Source organism: Vidua chalybeata, chromosome 13, assembly GCF_026979565.1.
Source record: "Vidua chalybeata isolate OUT-0048 chromosome 13, bVidCha1 merged haplotype, whole genome shotgun sequence".
In the NCBI taxonomy this organism is placed as follows: Eukaryota; Metazoa; Chordata; class Aves; order Passeriformes; family Viduidae; genus Vidua; species Vidua chalybeata.
Window position 1 is genome coordinate 1,783,594 of NC_071542.1, and position 16,549 is coordinate 1,800,142.

Consider the following 16,549-nt stretch of genomic DNA (forward strand, 5'->3'; position numbering starts at 1 on the left):
ATCCTCCTGCTCCCTCCACCACGCTGCCCTTCGCCAGGGACAAAGTCACCTCTTTATTCACAGCAGCAGAGGCTCTCCCGCTCCATCATCCCCCCACGCAGCCCCCTTTTACAGCCAGAGAAGGGGGACACTGGCTGCCATCAGCCAGGCTTGGGAAGAGCCCACCAGAAAGCAGCAGAAAGCCCGTGGTCTGCACCACATCCAAGGAGTCAATCCACGGAACTGCTCTTTCGATGCATCAGGGCTGCTTTTGGGATTTAATAGGTGGAGGGAGACCTTTCAAGCGAGAAGACTTTGCCCACACCAGTTTCTATCTACTCAAACACGGAGTGTTGTGGAGGAAGTGTCCCAGGTCCTGCTCAGAGGAGGCAGCAGGCTCGGAAGAGCAGCATCCCGTCGGGCGAGGAGAGGTGGAGGGAGATGCTCTCGTTGGCCGAGACGAAGAGCACGGAGCCACGGTGCAGGGACATCTCGGAGGCTGCGGCTGTGGAGGTGCCCACGGCTGTCCCTTGGATCACCAGCAAGATGCTGGCAGAGTCAATGGCAGAGATGAGGTACAGCTTGACGGAGGCAGGGATCTGCCAAGGGAAACGTCACCGTGCTGGAGTCTCCCTCAGCTTTCCTCCTCTCTGGAGAGCTGGAGGGGGGTTGTCCCCATTCCCACCCCTTTGCTGTGCCTGCAGCAGCCCAAGCCCAGGGAGCTCGGCTTGGCTGAGGACACCCAAGACCTCTTCCTGGTTCTCCCTCTGCCCAGAGCTGCTGGGGACGGTGAACAAGCTCCAGGCAGAGGGAACAGAGGAGGGATAAAGAGACCAGCACCCCACCACGCCAAGCATCCCTCCCTCCTTGCCAGGACACTGATTACAAAGGTGAGCGAGCCCCAGCCAGTGCTGGGGTGTCCCCCTGGTGTCCCCAGCACGGAGCTGTCATCGCTCACCTCTATCCTCATGACGGTGAAGTCTGGCACGGGGGGGTCGTAGAGGTAGACGTGGGGATCGAGCTGGCTCTGCGCCGCCAGGAGGATCTTGGAGCTGCTGGGTGCTGGTGTGTAGTTGAGCATCTCACACAAGGTGAGCACATCGATGAACTTGGGGGTGAGCCCGGCGCGCACGGTGTTATCCGAGCACGCCATGACCTCCACGCAGTCTGCGGGGACGAGGCAGTGCTGTCAGCCCACCCCAGCCCTTCCTCCCGTCCCCACGGCCAGTCCTTGCAGGATGCTGGAGTAGGAGAAGCCCCCCTGACGCTCACCTCCGTGCAGGTAGGCGTGGGGCTCGTTGGCCCCCAGGAACATGGCCTCCCCCGGCTCCAGCCTGACCAGGTTCAGGAAATAAATGGTGAAGCAGCCGATGTCCCCCGGGTACTGGGAGTGCAGCCGCAGCAGCAGCTCCCCGTTGCTCCCCGACGTGTCCTTCCCTTCCGCCGCTGCGCAGGAACAGACCAGGCCCGACATGGGGAGGGGGCCTCTCCCCTAAACGCAGCCCCCCCAAACCGGTTTGGGGTGTCACAGCCAGGACCCACCTTCCTGGGAGATCCTCTTCACCAGCATGTTCAGCTGGTCCACGAAGAACTTCTTCTCGCTCTTCATGAGGCGGGTGAAGCACACGCGGAGGGCGGCCGAGACCCCGCGGGGGTCGTCGCTGCCGCTGCGCTCCAGCTGCTCCGCCGCCACCTCCCCGATCAGCGCCCGAAGCTCGGGGACATCTGTGGGGCCAGCCCCACTCAGAGCCAGTCCCCCAGGCCAGGGGAGAACGGCCCCAGTCAGGAGCAGCACCCCCGTCCCAGGAGAGCACAGTCGCCACCCCCACAGCGAATCCCATCCCTGAGGAGCGCTGCCCTCACCCTGAACTCCATCCCAAGGGACCACAGCCTCCATCCACACCCCAAACCCTAACCCAAGGGAGCACGGCCGCCATCCCCACCCTGAACTCCATCCCAAGAGAGCACCATCCCCACCCCAAAGCCCATCCCAAGGGAGCAGGGCCACCGTCCCCACTCCAGGGTCTGCCCACGCACCCTCCTCCATCCTTACTCTGGAGGAAGGAGACAATCTCCTCCACGGGCCGGAAGCCACACATGCCCTCGAAGGGGGTGAGGGCGATGGCCATTTCGGGCTTGTGGTTGGCATCGGGATAGTGCTCAGGGAACTGGGCGTGGAGCTTCGCTGCCAGCTCCTGCAGAGAGGGGGAAGGAGCTGCCTGACCTCCCCAGGGACACGGGCTCCGCCTGGGCCGGCCGTGCGAGGCTCCCCCTACCTTGTTGGGGTGCGCCTGGACGGACAGGGCGGTGTTGACCGACAGCACCTTGAACAGGAAGGGCAGGTGTCCCTGGAAGGCGTCCTTCACCTTGGCCCCCAGGCAGGCGGGGTTGTCGGCGATCCACTGGCCCAGGGTCTTTTGGGGGATGCGGTTATCCCGGATGAGGGCGTCGCCCCGGGGGTGTGTGCCCATCCACAGCTGCGAGACACCAGCAGACGGGGCGGCACCCTGAGCCGGGCAGCCCGCACGGATGACTTGGGCTTTTCCAGAGGCTGCCTGGCCCCGGAGGTGATCCCTGGCAGCTCCCTCGAGGGCTGAGTCATGCCGGGCTTCCTTCCAAGCCAGGCACCCCCCAGGGGACACGGGACAGCTGAGGGTCAGCATCAACACAGGATGGCGAGAGCCACGGCCACAGGGTGGGATGGACACACGGATGGACACACAGATGGGACGGAGACACGGACAGAATGGACACAGAGACGCACTCACCTCCGCGTAGGGCTGGTCAGGCTGGATCTGGACCAGGGGGTCACCACTGGCCACCAGCTTGGCCACCTCGCTCTCCAGGCCCACCTTCCCCCAGGAATAGTTCTGCACCACGCAGGAGAGGGGGAACACTGCGGGAGGGAAGTCGAGTGTTAGCGGGGCACAGAAAGAACCCTCTAAAACCCTTCCGGACACCCAAAGAGCCCCCGGGGCAGGGTGACAGGGTGTCAGGGAGGGAGAGGACCACGGGCTTGGGAGGGGACACAGTCTGTGGGGACCATTTCCAACCACCACGCGGCGATTTGGGGGTGCTCGGGCTGGGGGCACGAGTCACGGGCCCTCCGCCCCGTCACCCTGGGGGTGGAGGGGGGGGGGGGTGTCCCGGTGGGGGTGTCCCCGCGGCCCAGCCCAGGGCCCCCATCCCCGCGGCGGGCGCTGGGTGCCCCGTGCCCCGCTCACCCCGGATCTCCGCCATGGCTCGGCCGGGCAGGACCTGCCCCCCTCCCCTCCCCTCCCCTGCCTTCCCCTCCCCACCCCCCCACCGCCGTCTATAAGCGCCGCTGTGACGTCACGCGGCCACGCCCGCCGGGTTAACCCCGCGCGAGCGGTACGCGCGCCGTGACGTCACGCGGCTCCCGGTCACGCGGGTGCCCCGGAAGCGCCAGGAGCGGCGGCGGCGGCGGGAGCGGAGCAGGAGCGGACCGCGCCCATGTCGGGCTTCGACACCAACCCGTTCGCCGACCCGGTGGACATCAACCCCTTCCAGGTGGGCGCGGGGCGCGGGCGGCCTCGCCCGGCGCGGCGCGGCCCGGCCGGGCCCCCGTGCCCCGCACGCCGGGACGTGGCACTGAGTGAAGCGCCGCTGGCCAATGGCGGAGCCGCTCCTCCGCGCCTCGGCCAATCAGAGGCGGGGGGCGGGACCAGGGGGGCGTGAGGCGGCCGCGACCCCGGCCCTGCGGGCGGCCCGGACCCCGAGCCCGGCCGTGCCGCTCCCCTTGCCCGCGGCTCCGGCTCCCATCTCCTCCCTTCTCTGCATCCCCGAGCCCCCCGCGCGGCCACGGCCGGGGGTCCCCAACCCCTTCCCCAGCTCGCCCCCGAGCGCTGTGACCACCCCCGGGGTCCCTCCCGCTGTGTCCCCGCAGCAGGCCGCTCCTCACCCCGAGGAGGGCTCTCCCACACGCCTGTTCTGAGGGCTTATTAAAAATAATCCACCGCTGGAGCTCTCTCGGCCGTGCTGCGTGGTGGTCTGCTTGTCCGCTGCGCCTCTCTGGGTCTGTTTTTATGGTGCTTCAGCGCTTAGAAGTGAGTTCCCGTGGCAAAGCCCTGCATTCCGTGGCTCAAAGCGGAGCACTGCTGTTAAAAGTCACTGAGGACTTGGTCTGTGTTCACTGGGTTTCTCCGCTCTGGGATTAGGCTCTGAAAACTGGGGTCAGTGATGCAGGGAGGTGGCCTGGAGCGGCCCCTGGGTTGCTGTGCAGTGCTGTGAAAATCAGGGTCCGGCCCTTGGCTCCCGACGGGAGCTCAGCCTCGCCCCCGCTGCTTGCCTGGGATGTGATCCGCTGGAAGGAGTCTTTTCCTGACCTTGGGTTTCGGGGCTGAGCCAAACAGAAGTTGTTTGTTGATGGAGCTGAGTCTTTTGAGGAATCAGAGTGAAAGAATTCTTTCTCCCTCACTTTCATTTTGACGTGGTCTTGTGACTCTCAGGAATGGGACGATCGTGTTCCTCTGATATTCGTTCTGGGGGATGGAATATATTGCTGTTCATGGACGTGGGATTTGTTGCTTTGGCTTTGAGGAAGTAAATATTCCTAAAATCACAGAATGGTTTGGGTTAGAAGGGAAATTAAAGCTCATCCAGTCCTACCCCCTGCCATGGGCAGGGATGCTTTCCACTATTCCAGGCTGCTCCAAGCCCCAGTGTCCAGCCTGGCCTTGGGCATTGCCAGAGATCAGGCAGCCACAGCTGCTCTGGGCACCCTGTGCCAGGGCCTTCCCACCCTCACAGGGAAGAATTTCTTAATATCCAATCTAATCTCTGTCAGTTTGAAGCCATTCTTTGTTGTCCTGTCACTTTGGGCCCTCGTAAAAAGTCCATCTCCATCTTTCTTGTGGTCTCCCTTCAGCTGCTTTGTGCACATTAAAGCTGTCCTGGTATCTGGCAGAACAGGGCTGTGCTTGCTCTTTATTCATTGCTCAAACAAAAAAAGGTTGAAGGTGATTTCCAGGTAGTAACTCCCATGTCAGGCTCACTTCTTAATGAAGATTGACACATTCCCACCCTGTGACAGCTCCTTGCAGCTCATCTGATCCTTGTGGAAGGTTCTGTACCCTCCTCTCAGGACTGCAAGTTTTTGTCTTACCTTTATTTTTTTTTTTTTCCCCAAAGAAAAATTCCCCAGTCCCCAGCAGCTGGTTGAGAGGAATTTTTTGACTGCTGCTTCCTGGAGCCTCGAAGCCTCGTTGGTCCGGTTTGAAATGGAATCCCAGCCTGTGGATTCCCTGCCAGGGGCTGGACCCAGGTGTTGGCTCTGTGCTGGGGTGACAGTGTCCCACTGACACCCCCTGCCATGCTCTGGGAGGAGCAGAAGCCTCCTCACCCTCCCAGCCCGTGGATCTCTCGTGCCACAGCACCAGGGTTGTCCCTCCGTGCTGGAGCTCCCAGTTCAGTGCTTCATCCTCCTCAAATCCTGATGTGATCGGGCTTTCTGCCTTTTCAGGAGATTTTGTTCATGATGTTCGTTAAGCTTTGTGTAAAATAAGCTGCTTTGGTCCTGTTAAAAATATCTCTGGCTGCTCTGTTGCTTATTGTAACCAGTTAATGAGAGATGATTAACTTCCTTCCTTTATCTAGTAACCTGCTGGAAGTGGCAGCTGCCTCCAAAACTTTGATTCAAGCTTCAGACAGAGCTGGAAACTTCCATCCTTTCCAGAGATATCAATAATGAAATCCTCAAGATTTCTCTCGGTGCATCTTCCAGGCAGTGGCAGCACTCTGAGTCTGCAGGACTGGTTATATTTGGGGCAATACTGTGATATTTTGACAACTGTGTTAAGTTCCAGGTGATTCTAGGTTGAGCTCTTTTTCCTTGATCTCATCTAGAGAGGCCTCTCATTTTGTTTCTTTAATCTGTGGGAGCAGAAAGAAAAGAAAATGTAGAATTCCTTGCACAAACCTGCTGTATGCAAACCTTTCAGCAGCGCGACAGCAACTTCGTATTCCCATTAAAGCTGCATTTGAAAATAGTTCTAATATTCCTGGCAGTGCAGGTTGGTCCAGATGTGCAGTTATTCTGGGCTGGGGGCATCTGAAGCCATGAAAAACAACATCACACACCCCTGGCACTTGAGGAAGGCATGGTTGGAAGGGCAGCAAATGGGATCTGCTCATGGCATCCTGCAGGTCGAGCCAATCGTTGAATTGTGAGCACGAGCTCTGTGGCTGGACACCCTTATTGTGGCTCCAAGCGGTTCTGAATTAAATCCCTATTTCCTGACCCTTCCTAAGGCTTGTTTCAAGAGGGTCAGCTGCCTTTTGCTGCCTAGCTGGCAGAAAATAGCTGTAAAGCATGAAGTTTGTGGGCAGCTCCTCGCTGATCTCTGCATTCCTGGTGCTCGCTCATCCCTCACTGCCCGCTCCGGGCTCACAGAAGCTGCTGCCCCTGCATCACCCTCTGCTTTCCTTCCTGCCCTACCCAGGCACGTGTCCAAACACTCCAGCTTCGTTGCAAATTCTCTACTCTTTGGGTTCCTATTTTAGACGTGCTTGCACAATAGCAGGCAAGTCCAGCTGAGCTGCTGGGCCTTGGCCTTACAGCCTAATTAAGTGATTTTTTTTTTTAAAGCTGTGCAGTAAGATGAGACCTCGTCTACCTTGGGAATCAAACTGTGGTGCAGCTGAAGCCGTGGTGCTGCTCTCCCTGCCCTTGGAGAGCCTCCAGCTTTCTTTTGGGTGCAGATGAGCCAAGGGAAGTAAAACGTGTTTTACGGTGCTACTGTAGCGTTTTTCCTTATTCCCAGCCTGCCCAGCCAGGCTCTCCGGAGGGTTATGCAGCTTTCACTTTCCACTTCCCACACCTTGAAGGGAATTTCCCTTCCTTGTGCAGTTGTTTTCTGCTGCACTTTAGTCCAGCTGGGGCTCGTGTGCTCCGGACTTAAGGGTTTGTGCTGATGTGCAGCACTACCGTGTGTGAGGGGAAGTGTAAACTTGTGCTGACAGCCCTTATCTCTGCACAGCTGAAGCTTCCAGAGGAGTCAGGACTGACATAAAAGCACTTTTTATCTCCAGTGGCAGTCCTGCTGCTTCTTCCCACTTTTTGCAGCCCTTCCTTGCTGGGGAGTTGAACTTCCCTGAGCAGCACCCGAGAACGTGCGATGCCTCAGCCCGGGGTGATTCACAAACGAGTGTGACCTGTTGGTGGGGAGTGCCTGCCGTGCAGGAGCTCTGCAGTTACTCATTAACTGCTCCCCGTGGATCCTGCTCAGCACAAGGCTGTGCTAGAACCCCGGGAATGGCTCCAGAGGGATTTTCCTCCGTGCCCCGGCTCCGTCAGCCCCGCACGCGCCGGCGCAGCCTCGGTTCCTTCTCACCCCACGGAGCACCAGATCAGAAGGGCTGGTCTGGACACACGAGGTGCCGAGGGAGGGAGAAGAAGCCACTTTTTAAATTTTCTGGCTCTCGGGTTGCCGGGCAGGCCAGGAGGATTTCCGAGTTCAAAAAGGGCCTTGTTTCTGGAATAACTGAGGAGGAGAGTGCTCCAGAGGGCAGCACCTGGCTGCCCAAGAGGAATCTCTGCATGCAAAGGAGTAGGTGGAAAAGAGGAGATAAAAACAGCTGTGTAAAAACCCTGCAGGTGAGGGGAGAGAGGTGTTCTGAGGTGCAGAGAGCCTGTTTTTAAACATCAGAGGATTTGATGGAGACGAGTGGGAAGTGCTGTGAGTGGAAGTGAGAGCTGTTATGCCAGCAGCATTAAAACCTCCTAAAATAATTGGTGTCACACCTCCAGCTCAATTTTCCCCGAGTGTTTCACTTATCCAGAGCAATCATTGGCATTTTAACTTGCCAGCATCTCTCAGCCAGGATCAGCTGTATCTAAAACCTCATTTTGTGTGGCTCCATGCTTGGTTTGTGATGCCCAGCAACATCCTGACCATGGGTGGATGAATCCAAATCCCTGGAAATTAGGAATAACTCGCTGTAGGTGAGCAGAAGTAACCCGCACAAAGTATTCCTGTGCCAAAAGCACATTGTGGTTGTTCAGACATCCCTCTTGGCTGAACAGGAGATTATTTCTGCTGACAAGTCTTGCCTTGCTGGTAGTCATCTCCTTGGATATTTAAATTCCACGCCAGCCAGGTGCATCTCCCAGTGGCAGGGATGTGTTTCACCCCCTGAAATTCCCAGCTAACAAGCAGATGGAAAGCAGGCAGCGTGGATAAGATGGACCTGATGTTCTTAAAGGCCTTTTCCAAGTGGAACAATTCAGTGCTACCAGTGATGGTACCCCATATCCAGCGCTGATTTCTCCTTGTGCTCTCTCCCTCCAGGACCCCTCGGTGACACAGCTCACAAACACCAGCCAAAGTGGCTTGGATGAATTCAACCCCTTTTCCGAGAGCTCCCAGCGGGTACGTGCCACGTGTCTTTGTGCTCTGTGGACCTGGGGGTGCTTTGAGTGGTGTAGAAGGTCCCTCGATAGGTGGAGCTTGAAAAAAAAGAGGAATTCACAGCTGATTTCCCCGTGGATGTGGCTCATGGCGTGCAGGAGTGGGAAATTGCTCCTGCACTGGAGCAGTAATAAGCTCCCTGCTGGAGCTCTCCACTGGCATGGAACAGCTCCTCTCCAGCTGGCTGCTGACTCCCGGGGAAGCCCCATGAAGTGTGAAGGGGAAGATGGTTTGTGGCAGGGCACAGCAGGATTTATTTGCTCTCTGGGCTGGGAGCTGAGCTGCCCTGGCCGTGCCACTGAGGGACAGCTGGGAGAGCCTCATCCTTATTCCCTGGCTGCTGCCATGAGCCAGGTAGGAGAAGGAGGACAGGAAGGCGAGATTTGTGCTTTAAACAATTCACCTGTTGTGTTTCTCCTGTTTTTCCCTGCTGGCCCGTGTCTCCTGCAGACCAATGCGGCGCGGACGACGCCGGCGGCGCAGCCCTCGGGCCACTCGCAGCCGGCCGTGCTGCAGACATCCGTGGAGCCCACGCCACAGGTACAGCCCCTCTCTGCTGCCCTGCCAGCCTCCTCGAGCTCCCAGGGCCTCTAGGAGCACAGGATTCCCTGGGGTGGGGACTGGGAAGCTGCAGGTGATCTTTTCAACTTGCATTTCCAAGGCAGGTCTTTGTAGGGAGTACACACCTTCAGTCCTTCTTACATCTCTTTCCCTGTCCCTCTGGTGGCAGAGCTTGCTTTGCCTTGTGTCCTGTTGGCTCTGACTTCCCTCTGGAAATCCTGGAATGAATCCTGCTAAGGATTTTAGCTTAGTTCTGGTGTCTAGTCAGACACACTCAGTGCCAGGAGAATAAATGCAAGTACCCAGCTGCCAGCACCGCCTCATGCGAAGAACTGAGGCTGCTGGGAGAAAGAATCATTTCTCAGAATACAAAACAGGTAGAAGAGATCCTTAAGGGGTGTGGTAGGCAGCTGGGAAGGGAATTGTCCTGGTAAGCCCAGGAGCCCTGCTCACCACTCTGTTGTGAGGTGCTCAGAGCAGTGAGGTGAACAGCAAGGTAGAAGAAGCTGTGGAAAAGCTCCTCCTGCCAGCCCTAACTTCCTGTAGGATAACTTGATTTTGTCCTCCAGTGGCAGAATCAAGATGTCTTGAGGCTGAGCTTTCATGTCACCCTGTGCTCAAGATGTCTGAGGCTGAGCTTTCATGTCACCCTGTGCCCTGCTTCCTTCCCAGCCTGGCACCTGGTGGTGCCACCACAGCCCAGCCCAGCCCAGGGCAGGGCTGACCTCTCTGATGTCTGTCTCCTCCCCAGGCCGTGGCTGCAGCAGCACAGGCAGGGCTCCTCCAGCAGCAGGCAGAGCTAGAGAGGAAGGCAGCTGAGCTGGAGAAGAAGGAAAGGGAACTGCAGAGCCACGCAGCCAGCATCGACCGTGAGTACTGACTCCTGCCCAGGGCAGCCTGGATCGCTTGCTTTGCCAGGATTTCAGGAAAACTCCCTGTGGCAACTGTTCTGGGACAGTGCCTGGCATCCCACAGCTTCCAAGATGGGAAGGCAGCTCAGAGGTGGGATGCTGGAGGCCGGCTCTGGTGGGTCCCTGCCCTCGAGCAGCTGCATTTCACCACCAAAAGCTCTCAAGCTGTACCCGTGTCCGAGCTGGTGAGCGACGCTGCCACGCTGAGGCTTCTCAGTGAGAGCAGCAAAGCTCTTCTTCTCAGCCTCAACACTCTTTTAACCACAGGAATCTAATATTTTCCCCCCTAATCTTGGCCTGAAGTGGCTGAGTCTGGGCTTGCAGGGCTGAGCGATGGTGGTTGTGGTGGCCCTTTGGCCAGTGCAGGGGAATTCTGCTTTCCTCAAGGGAAAACCAGCTGCTGGGCCAGCAGTTCATCCCATTCCTGCTGTGCTGCCTGCTCAGATGTAGGAGCTGCCCACCCCCTGGGCTCTGCCAAAGTTTTAATGCATGAATTAAACAATAGCTGAGTGGTTACTTGGAAATTCTGGGGTGGGAATTAGTCTTTGAATGAGACAAGAGCGAGTGAAGAGCTGCTCCTTCCTCCCTCCCACAGCGAGGCAGAACAACTGGCCTCCTCTCCCCAAGAAGTGTCCCATCAAGCCGTGCTTCTATCAGGATTTCTCTGCAGACATCCCAGCTGACTACCAGCGGATATGCAAGATGCTCTATTACTTGTGGATGTGTAAGTAATGGCTTCAGCTGCAGCCACAATTCTTCTGGAGGAGGTTCTGTGTGAAAAGCTGAGCTCTGTCACGCTGTAAATGCTGTTGGTGTTGTCTGCAAGGCATTTCCCTCCTTTCTTATGAAGGTAAATGTGAAGAACCCCGAGTTTATGCTTTGGGGATAGCTCATTCATGACAGAATTTTAATTGTTTAATGGAGGCTTGAATAACTGTTTAAGATTTGGCTGTGAGCAGCAGGATCAGATGAGCTTCTTAGGGTCAAGCTCTGTTTCCCTTCCAAGGGAGGCAGAGAAATTAGATGGCCCAAAGTCACCTTAATTTCTGCAGCTCTCCCTGTGTTGAGTGAGACATTAGGGATGCTTTGGAGTTTCCAAGAGCTTGCTGATGTTGTTTTTTTTCTCTCTCTCCCACCCCAAACAGTGCATTCCATCACCCTGTTCCTAAACCTGCTCGCTTGCCTGTCATGGTTCACAGTTGACAGCAGCAGAGGAGTAGACTTTGGTCTCTCGATTCTGTGGTTAATTTTATTTACCCCTTGTGCCTTTCTCTGTTGGTACCGACCGATTTACAAGGCTTTCAGGCAAGTACTGGGTTGTTTTTTTTTTCCTGTAACAGGGATGTATCTCTTAGTGGGAGGAGCTTTGGGTTTATCTGTTCCCATCGTGTTTTGCCCGCAGGATTTTTCCAGCTCTTTGCATCATTAGATAAACCCAAACCTCTATGTTACTAAACATATTAGATCTGTCCGATAGAACTTAATTATGGTGATCCTTTTTCATCCTGAAATCCAAGCCTAGGCAGACACAGGACTCTTTAAATTCATTTTTTATTCACTTTGCTTATTCCTAAGACACTGTTTGGTACGTTGATGTCGAGCACACTGCGATTGTTGAGGGAGCTGCCTTCACCCCACTTGCACTGGGCAGAGCACTGCATCTGCAGTGGACACATGTGGGTGCCCAAATTCCTCCCCACATCACCTCCCCTCAGCAGCTCTTCCCTGGAGAAAGGAGTTCACTGAAGCTGTTCCTCTCCTCTCAGAGCAGGGACTCAGTGCAGGGATCACAGGTTTCACTCCTGTTGCCATCTCTCCCGCAGGTCTGACAGCTCCTTCAGCTTCTTCGTCTTCTTTTTCATCTTCTTCTGCCAAATAGCAATCTACATCATCCAGGCTGTTGGAATTCCTGGCTGGGGAGACAGGTAAGCTTGGCTTCGCTGCCTGCCGTGTCACACATCCCTTTTCTCACCAGGGCTGTGACTGGCAGGAACTTTCGGGCCTGCTTCTGACAGCTGCCTGTTCTTTCTGCTGTGGTTTTCCCCTCTCAGCTCATGCACAGCCTTGGCAGGTCCCAGCTGCCTCCCTCCTCTGCTCTTCCCATCCTAATCCCAGTATGTGAAGGACTATGAGAAGGGGAGTGTGTGAATTACTGGGTACTGGGCAGAAATCCTTCCCTGTGAGGGTGGGCAGGCCCTGGCACAGGGTGCCCAGGGCAGCTGTGGCTGTCCCTGGATCCCTGGCAGTGCCCAAGGCCAGGCTGGATGGGGCTTGGAGCACCCTGGGACAGTGGAAGGTGTCCCTGCCCATGGCAGGGGACTGGAATGTGACGAGTTTTGAGGCCCTTCCAACCCAAGCCGTTCTGTGATTCTGTGAGAATTCTTCTGTGCCTCTTCTGCTGCCTTCTCCCTCACTCAGTACAGATCGTATTTGCTCCTCTGGTGTGAACCAGATCTGCCTTGTTCAAACTGGAGCCTTCCCTGACAGCAGTGTGGGGCTGAGGGATCTCTGACCTGAAATCTGGGTACTGCTCAGCCTGATACTGCTGCTACCACCCTGACTCTGTCCCCAAACTCTTCCTGAATCCCTCCGGAGCGTGTGGTTGGTGGGCTGAGATGAGCAGGGAGCCTTTTAGCCTCGTCCTTTCTCACTGACATTGTCCAGAAGGGTGAGCCTGGGCTTCTGGAGCGGGTCCAGCAGCCTCGTGTCAGCAGCTGTGCCCTGCAGGAGAGCACAGCCTTTCCTTTCGCCTTGCTGCCTCGGCTGCAGCTCCCTTTCTGCAGCTGGGGAGCTCAGGGAAAGCTCAGCAGCCCGTGGCGCCTCTCCCGAGGGAAGCCTCCAGGCGGGAGCTGCTGTCTATTTCTGCCCTCTGCCTGCAGAAGGGCCCGTGGGCAGCGCTGTCCCCGGCCTCCCCCCGCTGCCCGAGGCACGGGGCATGGGAGGGGGTTTAGTCTGGCTTGGAGGGGCTGTCTGGAGCTTTCTGCTCCGTTTCCTCCTGCCAGACAGCGCGGGTATTTTTGGCTGCGGTGCGTGGTGCGCCTTTCCGCTTCCCTGTGCCGTGAGGATGGGACCCCGTCCCTCCCTCCTGCTGGCACACGGCCTGCTTGGTGGAGCACTTGGAAAGGTTCTTTTCTCCAGCACCCAGGAAGGTGTTCTGAGTGAGATGTCTTGGTATTTTCAGCCACAGCCAAGTGCTGGTAACTCCTTGAATTCTCCCTGCCCCTTCCCTTCAACAGCTCCCAGTGTCTGGAACTTAGAATGGTGGAATCACAGAATGCTTTGGGCTGGAAGGGACCTTAAGGCTCATCTCATCCGTGGGCAGGGACACCTTCCACTATCCCAGGTTGCTCCAAACCCTGTCCAGCCTGGCCTGGGGCACTTCCAGGGATGGAGCAGCCACAGCTGCTCTGGTCAACCTGTGCCAGGGTTTCAGCACCTCCATCCCTTCCTGCTCCTTCTCCCGCTCTCATCCCTGTCAGGGTGACACTCTGGTGCAGGCTCCAGACCTGCCAGCTGATCTCTTCCAGTTCAGCTGTTCCGGCCCATCTTTACCCCACTTGGCTGAATTTTGAGAAGGTGCCCATGGAAGTCACTGTTGGCGCCAAGATTATTGATTTTACTGCCCGAGGGGAGGGCACGGGGCTGGAACGTGGGTGGGATGAGCACAATCCTCCTCTAAAAATGCTAATGGAAACTCTATCCCCAACAACAAGATGGATGAGCTCCAGGCTCCCGTTGCCACAGCTGCTTGGTTTTGTGCTCCCCTGTAACCTTCCCCTGAGGCACGTGTGTGCTCCCTCCTGTGCTCCAGCTGTGCTGGAATGCTGTCCATGCTCACCCTCCTCTCCTCTCCTGTCCCTGGCAGCGGCTGGATCGCGGCGCTGTCCCAGGTGCACGGGAACGTGGCCGTGGTGGCGATCATGATGGTGGTGGCAGCGTTCTTCACGCTCTGCGCCGTCGTCTCCCTCTTCCTCCTCAAGCAGGTGAGTGGCTCGGGGGCCAGCAGAGCTCAGGCTGCCCCCAGGGGTCCTGGGTTTGACTCCTCCCTTCACCCACCTGGGAATGATGACGGGATCGGGGCACTGGTGGGTCAAGAGGTTTTAATTAAAGTATTTTTGCTTGTGCTTCCTGCAGCGATGCCAAATTTCTTGGATACTCCTGAAGTGGGAAGTAGCCCCCCTTTGGAGTCATAGAATCATGAAATGATTTGGGAAGGGACCTTAGAGCTCATCTTACCTCCTGCCAGGGGCAGGGACACTTTCCACTATCCCAGGGTGCTCCAAGCCCTGTCCAAACTGGCCAGGAACATTGCCAGGGGTCCCTGGGCAGCCACAGCTTCTCTGGGCACCCTGTGCCAGGGCCTCTCCACCCTCACAGAGAAGGATTTTTCCCCGGATATCCCATCTAACCCTGCCCTCTGGCAGTTTAAAACCATTGCCTCTTGTCGTGCCTGGAGCTGGCAGAGCAGAGGTGGCCGTGGCTCTGTTCAGCATCCAGGGATTTTCAGTCACTGCTCCCACAGCATTTTGGGGCTTTTCAAAGCCTGGTGGGATCCCAGCGAGTGCCTTCCCACTGGTTCTTAAACCCAACCCTCCTCCCTCCTCCTGCCTGACAACAGCAGGGCTGGATTTCTGCAGGAACAGCAGAAATGGAGCTTGGGGAAGGCAAGGACAGGCTGGACTGATCCCGTTTCTATTGGTACTTCCTTCTGCTCTCCTGCCTTTATCCTGATGCTGCTGGCACCTTCAGGTCCTGCCCTCCAGTAAACACTGGGTTAAATCTGACACCCAACGTGGGGTGTTTTGGGTCTGAAACCAGCAATTTTGCTGAGAGCTCCACATTTTTCAGCAAATGAAGGTCTCCTGAAATCTGCAGCATCTCGTGCTGGGAGCCATGGAGCCACAGGCTGCAGCCCATGCTCTGCAGCTGTCCAGGGAGCTGCTTAGCCAAAAGCTGGGTTGTGTGCAGCAATCCCACAGCCACAGGCTGATTTCATTCCCTCTTTCCCTCCCCTCTTGTCCCCAGGTGCATTCCCTGTATCGGCGCACAGGAGCCAGCTTCCAGAGGGCCCAGGAGGAGTTTTCCCAAGGCATCCTCACCAACAGGAGCTTCCAGAACGCAGCGGCCGGGGCGGCCTCCTCAGCTGCACAGAGTGCTTTCCGGGGAAACTAACCCTTCCCAGGAAATCCAGCCCTTCTTCCCGGGAAATCCAGCCCTTCTTCCCGGGAAATCCAGCCCTTCTTCCCGGGAAATCCAGCCCTTCTTCCTGGGAAATCCAGCCCTTCTTCCCGGGAAATCCAGCCCTTCTTCCTGGGAAATCCAGCCCTTCTTCCCGGGAAATCCAGCCCTTCTTCCTGGGCTGCCTCCTTCTCGCTTCCTCTGCCCTCATCTCCCCAACCTTCTTCTTTTTTTGTTTTTTTTTTTTTTTTTTTTTCTGAAAATGCACTTTTTTGGGGGGTACCATGTGAGCTCTGTGATGCCGACACTGTGGATGAGAAGAGGTTTTTTTTTGGCTTCAGCTGAGCTACGGTTTGGATGATTCGTTTTCCCTGTCTTGTTTTGGGGTGTGGGGAGATGGGGGAAGACATTGTCTGAGGCAAATACTCCTCTTTCCAGGACCTTCCAGACGTTTGTCTCTTCCTCCCCTCACTCTGTCTGTAGCAGGAAGATGAGGGGAAGCAGGTTTTTGATTTTACTCTCTCTTCTCTTGCCTTTGCTATGAAGAACTTGATTATCTGCTGTTTTGGGAGGGTTTTGTAACGTGCATGTAGTTGACGTGGATAATTTTAAGAACAGAAACTGTACTTTTGGTTTATTACACTCACACCATGCTGTATTTTGACCTCGTAACTGCTGGGCTTCCTGAGAGCCACGAAGGAAAATCTGGGAGCAGGGGGTGAGTGTGTGTGGGGATGTATTTCCCCTGGTGCCCCCAGGGCACATCCCTTGCTTCCACGAGGATCCTGCAGGCGCCAGCCCTGGGCACGGAGAGGGGGAGAAGGGAATCAGTGGAGGCTGAGTCTTCTCCGTGACTTGAAACCAGGAGAGGGAGGGGAAAAGGGATTTTGGTTTGGCTCCCAGCTCCAGCTTTGGCAGCTGAGGATGCCGGGTCACACAGTGCCTGTGACGCCCTTCTCCAGCTAACCTTGAACGAGTCTTTCTCCAGGGAAGGCTCCTCCCTGCCTTCCTGCTCACGAGTTTAATTTTTCTTTTTAGCTGGGAATGAACCGTTTTCATGTGTGTTCAGCTGCATCCCAAGATGGGATGCCCCTTGCGACGCAGGGGTGGATGGGGGCAGGTTCCCACCTCTCCCTCCTTCAGCCCCGTGGTTTGGGTGGCGGGGAGGGGCTTCATGCAGATTTGGCTTTGAGGTGCCCCTTTGCCGGGCTGGGGGTTGTGTTAGACCCGCATCCCGTGCCGGTGAGGGGCGGCGGGGGGGGGGGGGGGGCGCTGGGATTCAGAAATCGGTATTTTTACACCCTTTTCCTCATGTATTAGTGGAATTTTTTTTTTTCCCCGCGTCTGATCTTTTAATGTTTAAAAAATTATTAATAAAAAAACTGTTCATGTGGTCCAGTTACGGTGCCCGTGCCGGCGGGAGGGGGCGTGGCCATCGCGGGGGCGGGGCTATGGGCGTGGTCTTGCGTGGTGGGTGGGGCCGGGGCGTGG

The 16,549-nt window shown here is 56.7% G+C and overlaps 2 protein-coding genes across 4 annotated transcripts; one reads left to right on the top strand and one right to left on the bottom strand.

Annotated features, from left to right (window-relative positions):
• Nucleotides 1-29: 29 nt before the first annotated feature.
• On the bottom strand, nucleotides 30-3,564 carry MPI (mannose phosphate isomerase). 2 transcript variants are annotated; one of them, XM_053954677.1, is made up of 8 exons: nucleotides 3,475-3,564; nucleotides 2,748-2,875; nucleotides 2,256-2,456; nucleotides 2,033-2,174; nucleotides 1,522-1,704; nucleotides 1,252-1,425; nucleotides 938-1,146; nucleotides 30-578 (listed from the first exon to the last, which is right to left on the bottom strand). In XM_053954677.1, the coding sequence occupies exons 3-8, from the start codon at nucleotides 2,448-2,450 to the stop codon at nucleotides 360-362; spliced, it is 1,122 nt and encodes a 373-aa protein (XP_053810652.1). In that variant the 5' UTR covers nucleotides 2,451-2,456; nucleotides 2,748-2,875; nucleotides 3,475-3,564; the 3' UTR covers nucleotides 30-359. The 2 variants fall into 2 exon arrangements, with proteins under 2 accessions (XP_053810652.1, XP_053810651.1); XM_053954676.1 differs by lacking the exon at nucleotides 3,475-3,564 and adding an exon at nucleotides 3,204-3,265.
• On the top strand, nucleotides 3,391-16,456 carry SCAMP2 (secretory carrier membrane protein 2). 2 transcript variants are annotated; one of them, XM_053954678.1, is made up of 9 exons: nucleotides 3,391-3,510; nucleotides 8,289-8,369; nucleotides 8,859-8,948; nucleotides 9,721-9,838; nucleotides 10,476-10,604; nucleotides 11,026-11,185; nucleotides 11,704-11,805; nucleotides 13,746-13,863; nucleotides 14,906-16,456. In XM_053954678.1, exons 1-9 carry the CDS (start codon nucleotides 3,454-3,456, stop codon nucleotides 15,050-15,052), a joined length of 1,002 nt encoding a protein of 333 aa, XP_053810653.1. In that variant the 5' UTR covers nucleotides 3,391-3,453; the 3' UTR covers nucleotides 15,053-16,456. The 2 variants fall into 2 exon arrangements, with proteins under 2 accessions (XP_053810653.1, XP_053810654.1); XM_053954679.1 differs by lacking the exon at nucleotides 3,391-3,510 and adding an exon at nucleotides 3,909-4,046.
• The last annotated feature ends 93 nt before the right edge of the window (nucleotides 16,457-16,549 follow it).

Excerpts from the sequence above, each read along its gene's own strand:
- MPI (XM_053954676.1), bottom strand. Across the intron at positions 1,705-2,032 it reads GATTGTCTCCTTCCTCCAGA|ATGTCCCCGAGCTTCGGGCG; the intron begins GTAAGGATGGAG and ends CTGGCCCCACAG. Across the intron at positions 1,426-1,521 it reads GAAGAGGATCTCCCAGGAAG|CGGCGGAAGGGAAGGACACG; the intron begins GTGGGTCCTGGC and ends GTTCCTGCGCAG.
- SCAMP2 (XM_053954678.1), top strand. The coding sequence starts at position 3,454 with ATGTCGGGCTTCGACACCAACCCGTTCGCCGACCCGGTGGACATCAAC. Across the intron at positions 8,370-8,858 it reads TTTCCGAGAGCTCCCAGCGG|ACCAATGCGGCGCGGACGAC; the intron begins GTACGTGCCACG and ends TGTCTCCTGCAG. Across the intron at positions 11,806-13,745 it reads ATTCCTGGCTGGGGAGACAG|CGGCTGGATCGCGGCGCTGT; the intron begins GTAAGCTTGGCT and ends TGTCCCTGGCAG.